Raw genomic sequence first — 24925 nt, forward strand, 5'->3', positions numbered from 1 at the left:
TTGGTGGCCTTGACTAAGAAAGGTGCTAATCCCAAAGTCTGGTCTACTGAGACATCTCAGGCTTTTGAGTCAGTAAAAAGACACTTTTCAACTGCTCCCGTTCTTCAAAGACCCGATGAGAATAAGCCCTTCCTCTTGGAGGTTGATGCCTCTTCACTGGGTGCTGGTGCGGTCTTGTATCAAAAGAACGGTGCAGGTAGAAAAAGGCCATGTTTCTTCTTTGCTAAAACCTTTTCACCGGCAGAGAGAAACTATACCATTGGGGATAGGGAACTGCTCGCCCTGAGATTGGCCTTGGAGGAGTGGCGTCACTTGCTGGAAGGAGCGAAACATCCTTTCCAGGTCTATACAGACCATAAGAATCTGACGTACTTACAAACCGCTCAGCGTCTGAATCCTCGCCAAGCCCGCTGGTCCTTGTTTTTCTCCCGCTTTCACTTCTCCATCAACTATCTGTCTGGGAGTAAGAATAACAAGGCAGACGCCCTGTCTCGCTCTATGGTTTCTACCCAGGAAGAGATTGACGAACCTCGTCTTATCCTTCCCTCCAGGGTTTTTCATACGCTCTCCCCTGTGACGTTAGACCAAATCCCACCAGGCAAGACCTTTGTTCCGCCTGATCGACAGAATGATATACTGTCGTGGGCCCACACCTCAAAGGTGGGTGGGCATTTTGGTATTAAGCGGACACGAGAGTTACTGGAGAGGTGGTATTGGTGGCCACACTTAGCCAGCCATGTCAAGAGATATGTCGGTTCCTGCTACTCGTGTGCTCGCAACCGTCCATTACGGCAGAGACCGGCTGGGCTCTTGCATCCTTTACCAGTACCAGATAGACCATGGGAGGTGGTAGGCATGGACTTTGTGGGTGATCTTCCGTGTTCACAGGGACATAGATTTGTGTGGGTCATTACGGACCATTTCTCCTGGATGGTTCATCTCGTACCGTTATCGAGAATCCCATCTTCCAGGGTACTAGCCAAACTATTCCTCAAGCATGTCTTTAGGCTTCACGGGATGCCAGATCGTATCATTTGTGATAGAGGCCCGCAATTTGCTTCCCGTTTCTGGCGAGATCTTTGTAGCCTTCTGCAAATTGAGTTGAATCTCTCTTTGGCATACCATCCGGAGACCAATGGTTTGGTTGAGCGTACCAATCAATCCATGATTATATACCTTCGACACTTTGTTGCTGAGAACCATGATAACTGGTCCTCCCTCCTACCCTGGGCAGAATTTGCCCTTAACAATTCGCTGGCTGAGGCCACTGGGCAGACACCGTTCGTACTCAATAATGGGCAACACCCTAGGGTACCGGTACCGTTTCCCGCTGCTGCACCTCCTCCTCTTGTGGCCGACTGGGCAACTAATGCCAGAGAGGTTTGGGATCGGACTCAAGAGTCGATCCAAGCAGCTAAGGACCGTATGAAGATGGTGTCCGATCGGTTTCGTCGCCCGGCTCCTGTCTTTTCTCCAGGGGACTTTGTGTGGCTCTCTGCAAAACACGTGAGACTTAGAGTGAGCTCTGTCAAATTTGCTCCTCGCTTCCTGGGTCCTTATGAGGTTCTTCGACAGGTAAATCCTGTAGTCTACCAATTGAAGTTACCCGTCCATCTTAGGATCCATGACAAATTCCATGTCTCACTGCTAAAGCTGGCTATTTTACCTCACGTTCGTGAAGTGCACTTTCCTGCCTCTGATTCCTCTCGCTCTAGCTATGAGGTACGAGCCATAGTTGGTTCTAAGATGGTTAGAGGGCGCAGGTTCTTCTTGATAGATTGGGAGGGCTACAGCCCAGAACATCGCTCTTGGGAGCCTGAGGAGGCTGTCCATGCTCCCGACTTAGTTGCCGATTACCTGCGTCGCCGGGAGGGGGGCCCTTGAGGGGGAGGTACTGTTACGGTTGCTGTGGCACTGGAGTCTATGTCCAGATTTCTTGCTACTGCACATGTGCGAGCACTGGAGACTATGTCCAGATTTCTTGCTACTGCACATGTGCAAGCGCTGGAGACTAAGGGCGGCTTTGCACGTTGCGACATTGCACGTGCGATGTCGATGGGGTCAAATCGAAAGTGACGCACATCCGGCATCGCAGTCGATATCGCAACGTGTAAAACCTTTTTGATACGATGAACGAGCGCAAAAGCATCGTTATCGTATCATCGCTGCAGCCTCCGACATTTCCATAATGCCGGTGGAGCGACAGGTGCGATGTTGTTCCTCGCTCCTGCGGCAGCACACATCGCTGTGTATGAAGCCGCAGGAGCGAGGAACTTCACCTTACCTGCCGCCAGCTGCAATGAGAAGGACGGAGGTGGGCGGGATGTTTACATCCTGCTCATCTCCGCCCCGCCATTTCAATTGGCCGCCTGCCGTGTGACGTCGCTGTGACGCCGCACGACCCGCCCCCTTAGGAAGGAGGCGGGTCGCCGGCCAGAGGGACGTCGCACGGCAGGTGAGTGCATGTGAAACTGCCGTAGCGATAATAATCGCTACGGCAGGTTTCACTAGATATTGCACGTGCGACGGGGGCGGGACTATCGCTGCAGCATCGGTAACACATTGTTACTGATGTCGCAGCGTGCAAAGCCCGCCTATGTCCTATCTTGGAGCCATTGCACATGTGCGGGTGACATCATCGCTGACACGAGGTCACATGTCTCTGACACCTATGCTGATTGACCGCTGGTCATGTGCTTGTGACACGTGGTCACATGTCTCTGACACCTTCTATGCCGATTGGTCGCTGGTCATGTGCTTGTGTCGCTTTGCTCGGTGATAGGCCAGCGTGACGTCATTCCTGTCGTTCTGGCAGCGGATTGGCTCTGGTGTCCTCCATCTTGGATGAGGCACAGAGTCTATATAAGACCCTGACGTACGCCGCTCAGTCCTCTTGGTTCATGCATGAGAGTAGACACTCTGTGCACGTTCCTCTAGGCATCTCTCTGTCTATGCTAGGTGAGCGCTACCGGCAGGGTAGCGTCCTTATACCTTACAGCTTCGGCTGCAGTCCTTATCCTTACCTCTTAGGGGAGCGGACATAGGCAGGTGCCTGAGGCACATGGTCCGGCTGGGCCTTGTGATTCTACTCGTAGGTGGATGTTGCCGCTAGGGTAACGTTCCTTATACTGCGTCTGGCAGTTGTTCGTATCCTCGCACACTAGGGGAGCGAACAGAGGTAGGAGCTTTGTGCGGCTTACGCTGCTGTTCGTCTCTTTTGCACTACTAGAAGAGCGGACCTAGGCAGGTGCCATATCTAGTGGTTCGTGTCCTCGCACACTAGTGGAGCGAACGCAGGTAGGAGCTTTGTGCGGCTTACGCTGCTGTCCGTCTCCTGGCACCACTAGAGGAACGGACCTAGGTAGGTGCCATTTCACACTCACTGCCTTTGTCTCTGTGATTATTAACAGAGACCATTCCACACACCCTCCAAGTAAGGGAGGAATTGTCTTATTTACTAATTATATTCCTCTGTGAGTTTAACAGAGGTATTGCACTCTGCCATAGTCTGCAGCAGAGTCTTTGCACGGTGGACCCTGACTGTCTGATACTCCTTTAGGTTTTATTATCAGACAGCCCCCCGTAACAGTCTGTCTGCTATTTCATCCTTTTTCTTTGCTCGATTTCTAGAACGTGACATGAACAAAATGGAATTCATTATCTTTTCTCCTTCTCTCTCAACCCCTCCAACAAACCTATCCATCAAATCAATTTACTCACGCTCCCCAGTCCCGCAAGCTCGTTGCCTCAGGGTAACCCTCGACTTTACTCTATTCTTCAAGACACACATCCAAGACCTCTTCACCTCCTGCCAACTACATCTTAAAAATATTTCCTGGATTTGTACATTCCTTATCCAAGAATCTGCAAAAACATGTGTGTATGCCCTCATCATCTCACACCTCGACTACTGCAACCTTGTACTCTGTAGCCTCCCTTCTAATACTCTTAATCCAATCTATCCTAAATTCTGCCGCCTGATTAATCCACCTCTCCCCCCACTATTCCCCGGCCTCTCCACTCTTTGAATCCCTTCACTGGCTTCCCATTGCCAAAGGACTCCAGTTCAAAACCCTAACCAAGACGTACAAAGCCACCCACAACCTGTCTCCTCCATACATCTCTAACCTCATGCTTTCAATCATAGAGGTAAGGCAAGAGCAGCTTCAGTCACCATTCAGTACCCAGTGAGCGGTGATTGTAACCACACCCCAGCACTGACTGACAGCCAACACTGCAGTGCATCAGTACAGAGCCGGCTGTCAGTAAGTGCCGGGGCATGGTTAGAGTCGCTGATGTGCACAGTGTCACAGTTACTCAGTATTCTTAGTGGGCAATCACATGGCTGCATGAATGCAATTTCCATTCTTGCGGTCACATGTCAATTTGTGTCATCAGGCTTATTTCAATAGAAAATGGAAATCACGTACATAATATAGGACAATTGTAACTGCGCGATGCACACAACATCACAATTCGGTAGTATGCAGTCACGTATAGTGACTGAAGACTTCTCCTTACACTGGAATACCCATGTTGATTGAGATGTTTATGATATATGAGAAATCCTCTCCTTATTAACAATCAGCAGTTAGAATATGACTATTTAATTTAGCATTACAATATTTGGGTTTTTTTTTTTAATATCATGTATATTTCTTCAAAATAAATATGCTTCCTTAGTTATTTTAACATTCGAAGAAACCACTTTTATGTCATGACATTTAGCCTGGAGCATGCCCTCAGATCTTCAAGTAACTGCAGTGTGATCCCCAAAGACCCGGATGTCAGTTTTGGTCAGAATCAGATTGTATGTGATAAGACTAATGCTGAAGACCAGTTTACAGAGAATGCCCTGACTATGAGTGAACTTGTCATTATGGTCTCTAGGGATCCCACTCCATATGCGTGCAAGTCTGTCCACTGAAAATAGATTCTATCCCATAACAATAAACATAATGTATACATTTTATATATGCTTTCCTTGTTGTACCAATAAAATGGTTAAAAATGCTTTATATATTTGAACTGCTATCTGATAAAATACTTTAGGACTACTCCTATATGTAAATACATGGAATATAATAAAATCTATTAAATGCGTTTGTCTTGTTTTAGGTGCTCCTGAAAGATCCCACTCTATTCTTCTCCAATTCTCTGTCACGGGGGGCATCACCTGGCACCTCATGGATGAATTTTACTTCACACAAACTACTGATGTCCTGTTTGTCAATGTTCCTTTGCCGCCTGCAGCACAAACCAATGCAACCAAATTTAGGCTATGGCAACCATATCACAATGGTATTGTAACTCCCATATTTCTTATGTTGTGTCACAAAGTAGATATCAGATATACTATGGAAAAAAAAACCATGAAAAAATAAATCAGTATATTATTATTATTATTATTATTACTACTATATGCTTAGGGAAATGAATCTTTTACTTACAAGGGATTTCCCACAAACACACATCATTTTAAAGTTGATTTTAATCAATAGATCTTGGAATAATAATAATTTACACAGAATTGGATGTGTTAAAAAAAAAGTTTGCGTGCTGAGAGAATCTTATATACACTGAACAAAAATATAAACACAACAAGTTTGGTTTTGTTCCCATTTTTTAAGAGCTGAACTCATAGATTTAAGGCTATGTTCACACAAGGCGTTTTTGCAGCGTTATTTTTCCTGGCCTAAACCTGATCTTGTGTGCAGTTTTTGTAGTGCTTTTTGTGGCGTTTTTGCAGCGTTTTTTATACAAAGTGGGTTATTTCAATGCAAAAACGTAGGTATTTGATAAAGCAGTCAGGAAAAAATCCACAGGTGTGTGTGTGTGTGTGTGTGTGCGTGCGTGCGTGCGTGCGTGCGTGCGTGCGCATGAGATTGAAGAAATCTCATAGACTTTGCTGGGACTGTAAAAAGCAGCCGTTTTATTAGCATGGATTTGCATAAAACCAAGCCAAAAACGCTGCAAAAACACTGTCTGAACATAGCCTGACTCTTTCTATGTACACAAAAGGCCTTTTGGGTCCATAGAAAAAGTCTTAGATCTTAGAGTTCAGCTCATGAAAAATAGGAGCAAAAACAAAAGTGATGCATTTATATTTTTCCACGAAGGAGAAAGAATGGCAGCACTCACTGATGCTCAGAAGGCGGTGGTTTTATTTTACAGGGAAGACGGGTACATGTGCAGGGGGAGGTGAGGGGAGGCTATAGACGTCGGACGACGGCAAGCCGTTTCGCACGTTTGTGCTTCGGCATGAGTTATCAGTTTTTAATGGTCTGATGTCCATCTATGCCCTACAGATCCTGGCACGCATAGTTATGATTTTGATTAACTTTGGTGTCTGACATTTTATTTGTGTAGTTAAGGTTCTTTACGTCCCCTACAGAAGGATAACTCTACTATACATTTTCACATCCCAGGAAAGAAGGATGAAATATGGATTATAGAAGACTTTGTAATTGATGGAAATAACATAAACAACCCTTCCATCCTCATGGATACATTTGATTTTGGCCCAAAAGAAGATAATTGGTTTTTCTACCCTGGTGGCAATATTGGTCTGTACTGTCCATACACTTCAAAGGGGGCACCGTAAGTCTGCATCATTTATTATCCCACTTTATGCGACTGCTCACAAAAAAGGAAAGTAAAAAAGTAAAGTGTCAAAAACACAAAGTTTCTCCAATAACAGATTAATCCATAGTTCATTTACAAGTGTTCTGAGAACACATATTCAATTATGTCAAGTACAGATATATCCTCCATCATACACATTAGATATGTTGGCCAAAAAAATCGTTCTGTTGACAGGTATGTCTTCCAAGTCCCACATATACAGAAATGTTCAGCGCAGCTGAGTGTTCCTGTGCTCTCTATGTAAGCATCACAGAAAGATTTCTCTGACAGCTTATCTGCTGGGGAGCAAGAAGACCATCTGTTGAAAATCTAACATGAGAGGCCCTTCTCTCCCTCAATTTAATCTTTCAGGGAAATTCGGGAGCCCCATACATATGAGATTGTTGATGAATCCCACCAATATCAGTGGGTTTGGCCAACATTAGTATGTTTTTGGGGACTTCAACGCTGATGATATTGGCATATTAAACTGGTTGTCCCACAAAGTACATCTTTATCTTGGAATAATAATAAGTTCAATAATTAGTTGAGTTAAAAAAAATGTTTTCGTGCTAAGATGATCTACTAAATCTGCCCCTTCTGTGTATTGTCTTATTTGCTAACCGACCATGCGGAACTGTTCCAGTTTATGGTTGGCATATTTCACAACTCTTGGCAATGAGATGAAAGATAAGTCACTTATGATAATTGAGTATATAACAATGACACTGCAGGGGTTCAGAGCAGCTTCTTTCTAAAGGTCCAGTCACACTAAGCAACTTACCAGCGATCCCAACAACGATAGGGATCGCTGGTAAGTTGCTAGGAGGTTGCTGGTGAGATGTCACACTGCGATGCTCCAGCGATCCCACCAGCAACCTGACCTGGCAGGGATCGCTGGAGCGTCGCTACACGAGTTGCTGGTGAGCTCACCAGCAACCAGTGACCAGCCCCCAGCGCCGCGTGGAAGATGCTGCGCTTGGTAACTAAGGTAAATATCGGGTAACCAACCCGATATTTACCTTGGTTACCAGCGCACGGAGCTACACGTGCAGAGAGCAGGGAGCAGCGCACACTGAGCGCTGGCTCCCTGCTCTCCTAGTTACAGCACACATCGGGTTAATTACCCGATGTGTGCTGCAGCTACACGTGCAGGGAGCAGCGCACACCGCTTAGCGCTGGCTCCCTGCTCTCCTAGTTACAGCACACATCGGGTTAATTACCCGATGTGTGCTGCAGCTAAATGTGCACAGAGCAGGGAGCAGCGCACAATGCTTAGCGCTGGCTCCCTGCTCTCCTAGCTACAGCACACATCGGGTTAATTAACCCGATGTGTCCTGCAGCTACATGTGCACAGAGCAGGAGCCGGCGCTGACAGTGAGAGCGGCGGAGGCTGGTAACAAAGGTAAATATCGGGTAACCAAGGACAGGGCTTCTTGGTTACCCGATGTTTACTATGGTTACCAGCCTCCGCAGAAGCCGGCTCCTGCTGCCTGCACATTTAGTTGTTGCTTTCTCGCTGTCACACACAGCGATCTGTGCTTCACAGCGGGACAGCAACAACTAAAAAATGGCCCAGGACATTCAGCAACAACCAACGACCTCACAGCAGGGGCCAGGTTGTTGCTGGATGTCACACACAGCAACATCGCTAGCAACGTCACAAAAGTTGTTCGTTAGCAGCGATGTTGCTAGCGATGTTGCTTAGTGTGACGGGGCCTTAAGGTAACACATTTCCCTGCCTGTCTCATCACAGGAGCGAGTGTTTCTCATAACCAGTCCTGTGAGCTCATCATAAATTAAGTCAATGACATATGAACTCAGCGACCACCGGAGCGCCTACCTCACTGACTTGATTTATGATGATCTCAGAGGGCTGTAGATAGGGTAGAAATGTTTGTTCCTTTTATAAAACAGGCAGGGAAATGTTACTTTAAATGGCAGAAGCTGCAAACAAAGCTTTACCAAGCATTTTAAATGTGTTCTGAATTTTCAAGATTTTTAATTGAAAAATAATAAAGTTATCATTTAATTTTTATCCTTGGTGAGTAGAAACAATGTTGTCCTATACAGTTTTTTGTTATTTTCGGACAGGGAGGAAGATTCAGCCATGGTATTTGTCTCAAATGAGGTAGGGGAGCATTCCATCACTACAAGAGATTTGGATGTTGATGAGAATACCATTGTTCAGTTTGAGGTAAGACTATGAAGCCTGACAATTATAAAAATAAATGTCAAATTAATTTCAAACATTATTAAAGGGAATCTGTCAGTTGGATCCACCCTCCTATGCACATGTATGTTATAGGAAGCTGAATAAAATGATACCTTGATAGCTGAGATTCAATATCTTATTCCAGAGAAATCCACGTTTTTCTTATATGTAAATGAGCTGTGCCAAACTATGGACCTGACATAGATCTGCATGAGAATCTGCTTCCAGAGCTTAAAAGGAATCTGTCACCACATTTGACCTATCTAACCTATTAATATGGTCTGTGAGGTAGCACGGTCGGCTGCGCAGCAGAAGACACGGGATCCAGGCATTAAGGTTCACAGCACACGGTTTTAATGTCCAAACAAAAGTCCACAACAGTACACATGTGCCTCTCCAGCAGAGAACTCAGGGAGTTGTGTTCACTCCCTCACACTCGGCACCCCCGCCCTTGTTCCTGTTTCCATTTAACCCTTCCTTCAGCCTGTAGGGAAACAGCATTAACCCTGGAGTGGAGTTGCTTTCTATCATGGAGTGAGCACAACCGGGGCGAGACATACCGGCCGTCATAGATAACCCCGGTCACAGTCTCACATACCCCCCCCTCAGTTCAAGCGTGCGGGGTTGAACTCCCGCCATCAAACATGGGCCGCGGGACAAGGCATCGGCGTTGCCCTGCAACCTACCGGCCCGGTGTTCAACCGTAAACCGGAAGTTCTGCAGAGAAAGGAACCACCGGGTAACCCGGGCATTCCGTTCCTTGGCGGACCTCATCCAGACCAGTGGAGAGTGATCCGTCACCAAGCGAAACTGCCGTCCCAGCATGAAATAGCGTAGGGACTCCAAGGCCCACTTGATCGCCAGGCACTCCTTCTCCACTACGCTATAATTCCGCTCGGGAGGGGTGAGCTTCCTACTTAAGAAGGTGACGGGGTATTCCTCCCCCTGAACCACGTGAGACAACACTGCCCCCAGGCCGACCTCTGAGGCGTCAGTCTGTACTATGAACTCCTTCCGGAAATCAGGGTGTACGAGAACGGGCTGTCCGCACAGGACCCCCTTCAGGGCCCGGAAGGAGTCCTCGGCCTGTGGAGTCCAGCGCACCATGACGGACTTCTTGCCTTTGAGAAGGTCCGTCAAGGGGGCTGATAGTCCCGCAAAATCCTTTACAAACCTCCTGTAGTACCCCACGATACCCAGGAAGGCCCTAACCTGCTTCGTGGTCAGGGGTCTAGGCCACTTCTGGATTGCCTCAACCTTGTTAATTTGGGGCTTAATCACTCCTTGGCCTATCACGTAGCCCAAGTAGCGGGCTTCCGTGAGTCCCAACGCACATTTCTTGGGATTGGCTGTCAATCCGGCTGTTCGAAGCGCGTCCACCACCGCTTGTACCTGTTCCAAGTGGGTCTGCCAATTGGAGCTGTAAATAATGATGTCATCAAGGTACGCTGATGCATACGCCTGGTGGGGTTCCAGCACTAAGTCCATCAACCTCTGGAACGTGGCCGGAGCGCCATGTAACCCAAAAGGCAAGACAACATAGTGGAAGAGACCCTCCGGCATAACAAAAGCGGTTTTCTCCTTGGCGGACTCCGTCAGTGGCACCTGCCAGTACCCCTTGGTCAGGTCGAGCGTGGTAAAATATCGCGCCTGTCCCAGCCTATCAATCAGCTCATCCACCCGGGGCATGGGGTAGAGATCGAACTTGGATATTTCGTTCAATCTCCTAAAGTCATTGCAGAACCTTAAGGAGCCATCGGGTTTTGGTATTAGGACAATCGGACTAGCCCATTCACTCCGGGATTTTTCGATGACCCCCAGGCGTAACATTGTCTTTACTTCCTCCGATATGGCTTGTCGTCGAGCCTCCGGTACCCGATATGACTTCAGGCGTACCTTCAGGTGGGGCTCAGTGACAATATCATGTCGTATCAGACTGGTCCTACCGGGCAGCTCGGAGAAGACATCGGGGTTCTGCTGAACCAGCCGTCTGGCCTCTCGCCTCTGAGTCTTGGTGAGGGCTTCTCCAATCCTTACTTCCGGTTCGTCCTCTCCGGAGGTCGCTGGAGCCGGAGGTGAACGACCCGAAGAGGAGGGAGATGGGGAAAAAACAGCCATCAGGCTTTCCCGTTCCTGCCAAGGTTTTAATAGGTTGATATGGTATATTTGTTCAGGTTTCCGCCTACCGGGCTGCAATACTTTATAGTTAACCACCCCGACTCTTTCCTTTATCTCGTAGGGGTCTTGCCACTGAGCCAGGAATTTACTCTCCGCCGTGGGGATTAATACCAACACCCGATCCCCGGGTTTAAAGGTCCGCACGGTGGCTTGTCTATTGTAGCGGCCGCTTTGCGCGGCCTGAGCCTCCTGTAAATGCTCCTTCACAATTGGCATGACCGCGCTTATGCGGTTCTGCATACCCAAAATGTGTTCAATCACACTTTTATGGGGGGTGGGCTCTTGCTCCCATGTTTCCTTTGCCAGGTCCAACAATCCCCGGGGATGTCGCCCGTATAACAATTCAAAAGGCGAAAACCCCGTGGATGCCTGTGGCACCTCACGGATGGCAAACATCAAATAGGGAAGCATCATATCCCAGTCTTTCCCGTCTTTGGAGATCACCCTTTTTAGCATGGTTTTCAGGGTTTTATTGAATCGTTCCACTAAACCGTCCGTCTGAGGATGATACACAGACGTACGCAACTGCTTGATCTGGAGTAGCCGGCATAGCTCTTTGGTCACTTTAGACATGAATGGGGTCCCCTGATCCGTAAGGATCTCCTTGGGCAACCCCACCCGGCAGAACACAGCAAACAACTCCCGAGCTATAAGCTTTGCTGCAGTATGTCTGAGAGGTATCGCCTCGGGATACCGGGTGGCATAGTCAACGATCACTAGGATGTGTTGGTGCCCTCGAGCGGACTTTACGAGGGGCCCCACCAGATCCATCCCTATCCGTTCAAAAGGGACTTCTATAATGGGTAACGGTACCAACGGACTGCGAAAATGGGTCAGGGGTGCGGTAAGCTGACACTCCGGGCAGGTTTCGCAGAACCGTTTTACCTCCCCAAAAACCCCGGGCCAATAGAACCTTTGCAATATTCGCTCCTGCGTTTTCTTGACCCCTAGGTGGCCACTCATCAGGTGTTTATGAGCCAAGTCGAGGACCCGCCGGCGATACGGCTGGGGCACCACCAACTGTTCTACCCCCACGCCCCGTATTTCATCTACCCGGTAGAGTAAATATTGCTTAAGAGCGAAATGGGGGTACCTTACCTGGGCACCGGGCAGCTGTGCCACCCCGTCAACTACTGTCACCCGACTCCGGGCATGTATTAACGTAGGGTCCTGGAGTTGGGCTGTCCCAAACGTATCCGGGGACGCCTCCAACTCCGGGATGGGCTCGACCATTTCAGCCTCTCCTGGCAATACCTCTAGGGGTGACCTATCGGGTTCACACTCTGTCCCTATCATGGTGACCCCTACGGCAGGCGTCCCGGATTCAGGATTGTAGGGCTCAGGTCCCGGACTGACCAATATCTGAGGGGACTTAAAGGGTCCCCTCCATAAAGTCCAAAAATAGGGCAGATCCCTTCCTAGGATCACGTCATAAGGAAGAGTGTTAAGAAGTCCCACCTCATGTTGCACCTGACCGCAAGGTGCTGTGATGGTGACAATCCCCGTGGGATAGTCTCGGCGGTCCCCATGTATGCAAACCACCCCCACGGTACGTCCTGTGGCCTTTACTTTAGCCCTCAAGGTGGATCACACAAGGGTCACTAAGCTCCCGGAATCCAACAATCCTGTAACCGGACATCCATTCACCTGTATTTGGCACAAGTGGGGCTCCGTCTTTGGGGAGACCAGGTCAGCGGTACACACCACCTGAGCATACATTGAACCCCGCCGGGTAACCCCACAATCCATGGGCTCCGTGGTGAGTGGACACTGGGCTTCCATATGTCCCACCCGCTGGCACCGCCAACATCTAATGGGGACGGAAACCCCCTTGACGGGTTGTCGTTTAGGGTACAGAACCTTCCGGACCTCAGGAATGGCGGGCGCGGCCTCTGACGGGACGGTAGGGGACTCCTGCACCGTTGTCAGCGGTGGGTCCTTGGCCCTAGGCTTGGAGGGGCCGGACCGACGGGCGGTACGCAAAGTCTCAGTGTCCCGTATCAAGTCCTGCGTAGCCACATGCCGCTCTACCAGGGACACTAATTGGTCCAGGGTACTCGGGTCACCCTGTCCTACCCACCGTTGAACGGTGACGGGTAAAGTGCACACAAAACGATCCACTACTACCCTTTCCACCATTTGCGCCGGGCTCAGAGTGTCCGGCTGCAACCACTTTTTTACAAGATGCAATAAGTCATAGGCCTGGGAGCGTACGGGTTTGGCTTCCTCATAGAACCACTGATTTACCCGCTGAGCCCGTACATAGGTATTCACCCCCAACCGAGCCAGTATTTCGGCTTTCAGGGTCACATAGTCAATGGCGTCCTTGGTACAGAGGTCCAGGTACGCTTTTTGGGGTTCCCCTGTCAGATAGGGCGACAATACCTCAGCCCACTGGGGGGTCGGCAGCTTTAGTATGTCCTCCATGGCGTTGCCGGGTTTGGGCTGTAGTATAGCCGCTTGAATCCAGGACATGTGCTACCGGGTCACCAGAAATGGAAGCTACACCTCACCGGGCTGGCATGCCCGCATTCTCCACCATATGTGAGGTAGCACGGTCGGCTGCGCAGCAGAAGACACGGGATCCAGGCATTAAGGTTCACAGCACACGGTTTTAATGTCCAAACAAAAGTCCACAACAGTACACATGTGCCTCTCCAGCAGAGAACTCAGGGAGTTGTGTTCACTCCCTCACACTCGGCACCCCCGCCCTTGTTCCTGTTTCCATTTAACCCTTCCTTCAGCCTGTAGGGAAACAGCATTAACCCTGGAGTGGAGTTGCTTTCTATCATGGAGTGAGCACAACCGGGACGAGACATACCGGCCGTCATAGATAACCCCGGTCACAGTCTCACAGGTCATACAGGTTATAGAATACTGAAAAAAGTCATACCTGTCTGCCTCATATCAGATGCCTTGTTGTGGATAAATAATCTTTTATCACTTTATATAAATGAGCTCTTCCAGGCTATGGGGCGGATGCTGCCTGGAACACAACCCCGCCTCCAGAGATTATTTTAAATAGAGGGAGGCATTACCAGTGTGAGACAAGTAACTAACACAGAACAGTAGAGATTAACTTTGTTCTCTTACATACACATTTACTGTAGCTAACACAGCTCTGCTGTTTTGCAACACAGGGGAACCTGCAGATATGTCAGTTATAAATTAATCACACACAGCTCTGAAGTGAGATCAGGAGAGCAGAGAGCGGCCATCACATATCACACTTGTAACATCTGTTTTTATTTAAATAATCTCTGGAAACAAATTCTAAGGAAGATCAGTGTGCTACCCATAGCCTGGAACCTCCCATTTACATATAAGAAAAATGTGGAATTCTCTGGAATAAGACATTGAATCACAGATATCAAGGTATCATTTAATTCAACTTTCTATGAACTAAATGGACTTAGGAGAGTGGATCCTATTGACATACTTCCTTGAAAGGGAACCTGATAGTTGAGACATGCCGCCTGATTCACTGATTATATGATCTCAGCCAGCTATCTTTGACTCCGAAATGCTGCAGCGCTTCAGAGAATAACATACTTTTGAAGCCACATGGGGGGCTAATTGGACAAGCAAGTCTCCAGTGGCATCTTCCTACCCACTACCCTGGAGTGCCGGGTCTCTCCCTATTTGTGCATACTGTGCATACAAGAAGAGACCTGTCAATCCAGGGCAGTGGGGTCGGAGAAAAACCGACCTGTCTGACTAAACTCCGGTGCTACACGGCTCCCAACAGCTTTTAAAGTATGTTTTTCTCTGAAATGTTACAGCATTTCACTACATACAGTATATGGCTAAAAGCAAATAGCCAGCGCCTGATACATGCTGTCCATAGCTGTCATGTTCCTTTTAATAAATAACTGCATGTATAATACACTTTTTCTTAAATAACTTTTATAGTCTACTAATTTATCTATAACGAATGTAATTCTATTATGTCCTGGTACAGTCCTATACATGGTATACCTAATGTACTTAATAAATTAAAAGAGTTACAATAAGATTATTTTTGTAATTAATGCAGATCAATGTAGGCTGCACAACAGACAGTAATTCTGATGACCCTGTGAAACTGGAATTTTCACGAGATTTTGGTGCCACATGGCACTTGCTTCTGCCTCTGTGCTACAGCAGTACTAGCCACATCAGTTCTTTATGCAGCACTGAGCACCACCCCAGTAGTATCTACTATGCTGGAACAATGCAGGGCTGGAGAAGGGAAGTCATCAATTTTGGAAAACTACATCTTTGTGGGTAGGTATTAAACACTTACAGGTTTTTTTCCCATTTACTGAATTATGTCCTTATCCATAAAATTCAAAGATATGTTTCCAAACTGAATACCGTATATGCTAGACACCAAAGAGAACAGCGCACACTCACACTACATTACATGCACATTTAAACACATTTAATAAATAATGATATACATAGGAGGGCTTCTTTAACTGAGTAACAGGACACTGCAGTTTTTTTGTTTTTCTGATAACCCTTGTTTGTTTCTTAAATTTAACTGATTCCCAACCAGTGATCATAATGTGTGTTGCAGCCATTTCCCACTCTGCAATATATAGCACCCATGAGATCAGCGTCACAAAATGCAAGGGAAAGGCCCCACAATGAATTTTTGATGAGTTTTTGATGTTGCAGAATTTCTGCGCCTATTGTGTAAATAACGTTACTTGTGTTTTTTCTTAGCGTTTTTATCATGGTTTTGACACGTCAATTTTTGTCTCTTGTTATGTCAAGCTTTGAATAGAGCTGCTTTGTTTTTGATACTTCCTGGTATTTCACTTTGACAAAACTTTATTAACATACTTACAAGTGCATCTCAATAAATTAAAATATCATCAAAAAGATAATTCATTTCAGTAATTCAATTAAAAAAGGGAAACGCATATATTATGTACAGTCATTACAAACAGATTGATCTATGTCAAGTGTTTATTTCTGTTAATGTTGATAATTATGGCTTACAGCCAATGAAAACCCAAAGTCATTATCTCAGAAAATTAGAATATTATATAAGACCAGCTGAAAAAATAAGTTTTGGCCTACTGAAAAGTATGTACAGTAAATGCACTCAATACTTGGTCGGGGCTCCTTTTGCATGAATTACTGCATCAATGCGGCGTGGCATGGAGGCTATCAGCCTGTGGCACTGCTGAGGTGTTATGGAAGCCCAGGTTGCTTTGATGGCAGCCTTCAGTTCGTCTACTTTGTTGGGTCTGGTGTCTCTCATCTTCCTCTTGACAGACTAGATTCTCAATGGGGTTTAGGTCAGGTGACTTTGCTGGCCAATCAATCACAGTGATACTTTGGTTATTAAACTAGGTATTGATACTTTTGGCAGTGTGGACAGGTGTCAAGTCCTGCTGGAAAATGAAATTTCCATATCCAAAAAGCTTGTCGGCAGAGGAGGCATGAAGTGCTCTAACAAAATCCTGGTAGACGGCTGCGCTGACTTTGGTCTTCATAAAACACAGTGGACTTATACCAGCAGATAACATGGCTCCCCAAACCATCACTGATTATGAAACCTTCACACTAGACCTCAAGCATCTTGGATTGTGGCCTCTCCACTCTAATGAAATTTTATTGTATGGGAAAATCTGCACATAAAACTCAGCGTAGCTGCAAGGGAAATTGCCATGTTGCAGATTTTAAACATGCATTACAGGTCAGTTAACGCTGAATACAAAAGACGCACAACGGATATGAGATTTCACAGTGGACATGAGATTTCTATAAATCTCATCCACTTTGCTGGAACTGTAAGATGCAGCGAAAATAGGCAGCGTCAAAAACTCACCAAAATCTTATCATGGGCACACCGCTAAGGGCCATTTCACACATCCGGCATTTCGTCAATCCGGCACACTCCAGTACAGTGTACATAGTACAATGGCATCGCGGCAACCTCCGGTCACATGCTGTCATGTGGCCGAAGCATGTGACTGGAGCTTGCTGCGATGCCATTGTACAGTATTAACACTGTACTGGAGTGTGCCGGATCCGTCAAATGCCGGATGTGTGAAACGGCCCTAAGTGTACCTGTGAGATCAGTTTCAGGAGCGAGGCTGAATTACTTTACCCTGATCCTATCTAAACTGCTTGGATTGGAGCTAGTGTCAGTGTTTACTGAGGGGTCTCCCTTTGTCACCCATCAGCCCACCACAATGTGGTATGATGGGATGGTTGTAGCATCCAGTGGCCTAACAATGGATCACAAGACTGTCCTCTTACTACTTCTAGTAGACCATGCCTAAAAGTTGCTGACAAGCATTCTACACTGCAATACAGCAGTATATGTTGCAGTGTATTTATGAGCAGTTGAGTCCACTGAAGTTCAATCCCTCGTGGGACTAATCTAAAAAGTGAAAAAAATGTTTAAAAATATCTAAAAATAAAACAATAGTGAAAACAAAAGCTATTTTTCCTATTAAAAATACTTTATAATGAAAAATATAAAAACTATCATAAGTCGTTATAGAAGCATAAATACTAAAAATATTTAAAGGGGTGGTTCACCCCTTTTCATTACTGGCCACATCGATATTATGTTGAGAAACAATGTTTCTCTTTATTACTTTGTATAGTGCCTGTGAGCGACGCTATTGCGGTCCACTCACCCAGTTCACGTGACCCCCGGGCTCCATGACCTCTGGGATCCACTGGCGGGCCCCAGTCTCCATGAGTGACTGGGCTGTGGGCAGTGTTTCACCGCTCGTCACAGTCCAGCATAACAGCTCAGCACCTCTCTGCCCCCCCCTCCTTCACTGCAGTGCATGCAAGCATGAGACACGCTGGGCTGTGATGAGCAGTGAAATGCCGCCCACGGCCCAGTGACTCACAGAGACTGGAGCCAGCGATGTCAGGTGAACAGGAAGTTGACGTGACATCACCGGATCATAGAGGTCATTGAGCCTGGGGGGGTCACACGTTGGAGAAGAGTGGTTTGCAATAGTACCGCTCACAGTCAGTATTGGTAACACAAGGTATTTGAGAAAAACATTTTTTCTTAACACAATATCGGTGTCCAATATAATGAGTGGGTGAACCACTTCTTCAACATATTATTTAACCAGCATGGCAAACACTGGGGAAAAAAAGAAATAGAAAAGAATGCCAAATTCAGTGTTTTTGCTTGTCCCACTCTTCAAAAAGAGATGAAAAAAACTGATAGAAAGTCTTATGTACCCTAAAATGGCACAAACTATATCTTGTCCCTCAAAAAAGCAAGGGGTATTTGAGTGTAGTAACATATATTTATACAATATATATTTTTAAGTGTTTTCATTGTGCAAAAATAGTAAAGCATAAAGAAAAAAAATAAATATGGTAATCATACTGACCCATAGAATAAAGTTACTACATTACTACCCCTTAAAGACCGAGCATTTTTTTTTTTGTTTTTGCATTTTTGTTTTTTCCTCCCCTTGTTCCAAGAGCTATAATATTTTATATTTTTAGTCAACATAGCCATGTGAGAGCTTGTTTTTTTGCAATACAAGTTGTACATTTGAATGACACCATCCATTTTATCGTGTAATAAACTGAAAAGCTGGAAATAAATTTTAAGTGTTCCGAAAAAGCAAAAAAGTTTAATTCCCCAATTGTTTTTGGGGGGTTTTATTTACATCATTTATTTTAATGTAAAACTGACATGGCAATCTGATTCTCCAGGTCTGTACAGTTGTGGATATACCAAACATGCATAGCTTTTGTTTTATTTAAATGGTGAATAGTGATGGGAGGACTTGCAGATGCCCGGTACTGGGGGGTCTAACCGGGTTTTAAAGTAAAACAAAACTTTTCCGGCCCGGGATTGATCCTGGTTAGGCTGCTTTCACACTACGTTTTTTTAACATGCGTCATGAACGTTTTTTTGCTGCAAAAGCGGATCCTGCTTTTACAGCAAAAAAACGCATGCAAACGCATGTGTTATTTTGCAGGATCCTGTCACTTTAAGTTTATGGGCGGGCATTGGAGTCATGTGATCGGGAGTGAGGGGAATTGAACGTGACAGACTGGGAGCCGGCATCTAACAGCTGTGGAGGCTCGTAACCAAGGTAAGCATCGGGTAACTTGCTTGGATTCGCTATATTTACATTGGTTACGAGCGTCTGCAGCTGCTAGGAGCCGGCTCCCTGCACACGTTAACAACGTAAACATCGGGTAACTAAGATTGCGGTTACCCGATGTTTACCTTAGTTACGAGCGTCCTCCGCTCTCAGGCAGGGGAGAGTGGAGAGAGAGGGATGGGGAGGCAGGGAGGTGGAGAGAGAGAGGGAGGAAGGGAGAGAGGGAGAGAGGGGGAGAGAGGGAGGGAGGTGGAGAGAGGTGGAGAGAGAGACTGATCACCCGAGGCTGGTTTCTGTGCATGCTCAGTAGAGCAAGCAGGATCCTGCCTATCAGCATGCCAGCGTTCACATGCGTTTGCATGCTGTTTAGTCAGGATCCAGCAATTTGCAGTATTTGGACGCAGCTCAAAAACGCTACAAGTAGCGTTTTTGAAATAAGTTACAAAACTGCAAGTCGCTGGATCCTTACTATAACGCACGCAAACGCAGGTGAACGCATGTTGACGCGAGTCCATTGCAAATGCATTGAAATGAAAACGCATTTGCACTGGATCCGTTTTTGCGTTAAAAAAACGTTAATGACGGATGTTAAAAAAATGTAGTGTGAAAGCAGCCTTATCTGGCCAGATGCCAGTCCCAAGATAAGTCTATGGGGACCAGAATCCGGCAATTAAAAATGGTGGTAGAAGGGATAGGGGGATAGGAACAAGCGCGCTATACTTACCGAGTCTCCGGCACGGCTGTAACTGCTCTCCCGGCTGCTCATTCTCTTCCGGGGCCGCTCATTACCTTCATTGTATATGCACTGCTTTCCCCGCCCACCGGCATCTGTGATTGGTTGCAGTTAGACACGCCCCCACCCTGAATGGCAGAATGACAGCGGACTGCTTCCAATCACAGAAGCTGTGTGCGTCTATCGGAGTATAAAAATAAATAAATAAGTAAAAAATTTGGCATAGGGTCTCCTCATATTATGATACCCAGGACAGATAAAGCATACGGCTGCAGCCCCCAGCCGTGTGCTTATCTTGGCTGTATATCAAAATAAGAGGGACTGCATGCGGATTTTTAAAAAAATGATTTAAATAAATCATTTTTAAAAAACAGTGTGCGGTCTCCCCCTAATTTTGATACCCAGCCAAGATAAAGCCCGTCACCTGGGGGCTGTTATTCTCAGGAAGGGGAGACCCATGCTTATTGGACCCCCTATCATAAAAATAGTAGCTGCAGCCATCCAGGATTGCCACACCCATTAGATGCGACAATCCTAGAACTTTTCCCGGCGCCTCCCGATTGCCCTGGTGTGGTGGCAGTTGGGGTAATAAGGGGTTAATCGCAACTTACAGTTTCCACTAAGCCCTGGATTAGTAATGAGAGGTGTCTATGAGACCCCCCCATTACTAATCTGCAAGTGAAAGAAATAAAACATAAACACCAAAAAAATCCTTTATTTGAAATAAAATACAAAACAGCCCACCCTCTTTCATGACTTTATTAACCCCCAAAACAACCAGGTCTGACGTAACCCACACAAGGTACCATGACGATTCCAGCTCTGCTACATCTGAAGTTACAGCACGCGATCATGGAACATGATCGCCAACTGTGGACTTAAGGCAGAGACTGAGCAGCGATGAACGGTGACATCACTCAGGTTAGTTGCAGCCAAGGCTGGAGTTCCCATGGTCCTCCACCGGTGACCGTAGGTAACGAGCTCAAGTGACTTAATTAAGCTCAGTGACCTCACCTCTGGCAGTCTATGGCCACTCAATGTGACTTCAGATATAGCAGAGCTGGAATCGTCGTGGGACCTCGTGTGGATTACATCAGACCTGGGTGTTTTGGAGGTTAATAAAGGGGTGAACGTGAGTGGAGTTTTTGTATCTTTTTTGGGTGTTTGCGTTTATTTCTTTTCACTTATAGATTAGTCATGGGGGGGTCTCATAGACATCTCACATTACTAATATAGGGCTTAGAGGCAGCTGTGAGCTGTTATTAACCCCTTATTACCCCGAATGCCACCGCAGCAAAGCAATCGGGAAGAACCGGGTAAGGTGATGGGTCTGTCGCAACTAATGGATACAGCAATTCCAGGCGGCTGCAGGCTGCTATTTTTAGACTGGTGGGCCCAATAAGCATGGATTTCCCCACCCTGAGAATACTAGTCCCCAACTGTCGGCTTCATCATAGCTGGATATCAGTATTGGGAGAGACCGCACAACTGTTCTTTTAATTATTTATTTATTTATTTATTTATTTTAAAAAAAAAAAGCCACATGCAGTTCCTCTTATTTTGATACACAACCAAGATAAGTGCATGGCTGGGTACTGAAGCCTGTAGCCATATAATTTATCTGTGCTAGGTATCATAATATGGGGGACCCTACACCAATTTTTTTTTTAATTTACTTATTTTACTCCAATCTACAGTGACCAGCAGACAGGGTCTGTGATTGCAAGCAGTCAAATGCTGTCACACAGGCTGAGGGCGCATCTCACTACAACCAATCACAGATGCCAGGACTGCCAGTGGGTGGGGGAAGCAGTGAATATGGATGAGCAATAATGAATGGCAATGGAAGCAGAGTGAGCAGCCGGGAAGCAGTTACAGCCGTGCCAGAGACTCTGAAAGTATGAAGTACTTGCTCCAATTCCTCTATCCCTGCTACCACGATTTTTACTCTCCAGATTCTGGTCCCCCTAGACTTATATGGGGACCAGCATCCAGCCAGATATTCGGAATCAATTCCAGGCCGGAAATGGATTTTTTTTTATCCGGTTAGATCTGCCGATCCCAGATATCTGCGAGTTCCCCCATCACTAATTACAGACCTTCTCTTTCAGTCATAGTGGTGGCGCTTTGTATCAAAAAACAAGTGATGAACCTGCTTGGGGACTTGTTTCATTGTGGGTTAAGTAGAAGCTTTTATTGGTGACTTTTGGGGTATAGAAAATTTTGGATCAATTCATATTCATCCCATGCTCTATGCTGAGCACTTACATCGAGGGTGTCCATCTAAATGTAGAAAATACATGGACTCTATATAGCTTCTATTTGGTGTTGTCCGACTTTTAAGATGTTCACAAAAGAGGTGGTTGACTATACTTTTATGCGCGCCTAAAAAGACGGGCACAGCCGGATCATAGGACACAGAGTGACCAAAGTGTCTCCATCTGCCTCATTATAGTAAATGCTCCACTGGGGGTTCTGTCTGAATTTCGTATTCAGTGTAAGCACTCAGCGTAGAGCACAGGATAAATGTGAGCTGAGTCTTATTGTGATCTTGGGAAGTAGATTGAACAAATCAACAGCAGGTTAAGAATTGGTTTTATTTACTTTTTACGCTGTTCAATATGCAGTATAAATGATTAGACTACTTTATTCTTCAGGTTGGTGCGATTGCAGAGATTCCAAATTTGTATTGCTTTTTTATATTTGGCTACGATCACACACTAAAAAATGCTTTTATTTTTCTTTTACAGTTGCATCACCTTATTTTGAGAGCTATAATTTTTATATTTCTTCTGACAGTCATGTGAGGGCTTGTTTATTTGCTGGTTGAGTTGACGTTTTTATTGGTACCATTTTTGGGCACATAATAATATTTTTTGCTTTTGAGTCAGATTTTTGGGAGGCAGCATGAACAAAAACCAGTAATTCAGAAATAGGGGTTTTTTTTAATCCCGTTCATCATGTGGTAAAAGTGATAAGACAGCTTTATTTTTCGTGTCTTTACGATTACAGTGATAACATATATCTGATTTTTTTTTAATGTTTTTCCACTTTTACACAAAACATATTTACACAATCTTTTTTCTTTTCTTTTTTTTACGGTGTTCACTATAGGGGTTAAATAGTGGGATAGTTTTATAGACTGTGCTGTTCTGAAGGCGGCAATAACAAATACAGTTAGGTCCAGAAATATTTGGACAGTGACACAAGTTTTGTTATTTTAGCTGTTTACAAAAACATGTTCAGAAATACAATTATATATATAATATGGGCTGAAAGTGCACACTCCCAGCTGCAAAATGAGAGTTTTCACATCCAAATCGGAGAAAGGGTTTAGGAATCATAGCTCTGTAATGCATAGCCTCCTCTTTTTCAAGGGACCAAAAGTAATTGGACAAGGGACTCTAAGGGCTGCAATTAACTCTGAAGGCGTCTCCCTCGTTAACCTGTAATCAATGAAGTAGTTAAAAGGTCTGGGGTTGATTACAGGTGTGTGGTTTTGCATTTGGAAGCTGTTGCTGTGACCAGACAACATGCGGTCTAAGGAACTCTCAATTGAGGTGAAGCAGAACATCCTGAGGCTGAAAAAAAAGAAAAAATCCATCAGAGAGATAGCAGACATGCTTGGAGTAGCAAAATCAACAGTCGGGTACATTCTGAGAAAAAAGGAATTGACTGGTGAGCTTGGGAACTCAAAAAGTCCTGGGCGTTCACGGATGAAACAGTGGTGGATGATCGCCGCATACTTTCTTTGGTGAAGAAGAACCCGTTCACAACATCAACTGAAGTCCAGAACACTCTCAGTGAAGTAGGTGTATCTGTCTCTAAGTCAACAGTAAAGAGAAGACTCCATGAAAGTAAATACAAAGGGTTCACATCTAGATGTAAACCATTCATCAATTCCAAAAATAGACAGGCCAGAGTTTAATTTGCTGAAAAACACCTCATGAAGCCAGCTCAGTTCTGGAAAAGTATTCTATGGACAGATGAGACCAAGATCAACCTGTACCAGAATGATGGGAAGAAAAAAGTTTGGAGAAGAAAAGGAACGGCACATGATCCAAGGCACACCACATCCTCTGTAAAACATGGTAGAGGCAACGTGATGGCATTGGGCATGCATGGCTTTCAATGGCACTGGGTCACTTGTGTTTATTGATGACATAACAGCAGACAAGAGTAGCCGGATGAATTCTGAAGTGTACCGGGATATACTTTCAGCCCAGATTCAGCCAAATCCCGCAAAGTTGATCGGACGGCGCTTCATAGTACAGATGGACAATGACCCCAAGCATACAGCCAAAGCTACCCAGGAGTTCATGAGTGCAAAAAAGTGGAACATTCTGCAATGGCCAAGTCAATCACCAGATCTTAACCCAATTGAGCATGCATTTCACTTGCTCAAATCCAGACTTAAGACGGAAAGACCCACAAACAAGCAAGACCTGAAGGCTGCGGCTGTAAAGGCCTGGCAAAGCATTAAGAAGGAGGAAACCCAGCGTTTGGTGATGTCCATGGGTTCCAGACTTAAGGCAGTGATTGCCTCCAAAGGATTCGCAACAAAATATTGAAAATAAAAATTTTTTTTTTGGGTTTGGTTTATTTGTACAATTACTTTTGACCTCCTAAAATGTGGAGTGTTTGTAAAGAAATGTGTACAATTCCTACAATTTCTATCAGATATTTTTGTTCAAACCTTCAAATTAAACGTTACAATCTGCACTTGAATTCTGTTGTAGAGGTTTCATTTCAAATCCAATGTGGTGGCATGCAGAGCCCAACTCGCGAAAATTGTGTCACTGTCCAAATATTTCTGGACCTAACTGTATGTGTACTTTATTAGTTTATTTTTGTTTTTACATAAATATTCATATTGGTGTTATATTTTTAGTTCTTTATTTTGTGGGCTTTTTTCATATAATTTTTACACATTTTTTTAACATTTTTTACTTAGTCCCTCTCTTTTTTATGCATTGCAAAATACATGTATTGCAATACATGAGACTTGTCAGATTACACTGAGAAAACGCCTGTTATACTCTACCTGGCTCTAGTAGGTAATTGTTTGACCTCCAGGTG

General features: G+C 45.5%; 1 protein-coding gene across 4 annotated transcripts in view; it reads left to right on the plus strand.

The window, feature by feature from the left end:
- RELN (reelin) overlaps positions 1 to 24925 on the plus strand; it is a 906715-nt gene that overhangs the window by 789890 nt on the left and 91900 nt on the right. For all 4 annotated transcript variants that reach the window (XM_075345182.1, XM_075345183.1, XM_075345181.1 and 1 more), the window contains 4 exons: positions 5119 to 5301; positions 6429 to 6600; positions 8719 to 8821; positions 15054 to 15283. In XM_075345182.1, coding sequence (XP_075201297.1) covers positions 5119 to 5301; positions 6429 to 6600; positions 8719 to 8821; positions 15054 to 15283 — 688 coding nt within the window. The remainder of the gene's footprint in view (positions 1 to 5118; positions 5302 to 6428; positions 6601 to 8718; positions 8822 to 15053; positions 15284 to 24925) is intronic.

This window comes from Anomaloglossus baeobatrachus, chromosome 4, assembly GCF_048569485.1.
Source record: "Anomaloglossus baeobatrachus isolate aAnoBae1 chromosome 4, aAnoBae1.hap1, whole genome shotgun sequence".
Classification (NCBI taxonomy): domain Eukaryota; kingdom Metazoa; phylum Chordata; class Amphibia; order Anura; family Aromobatidae; genus Anomaloglossus; species Anomaloglossus baeobatrachus.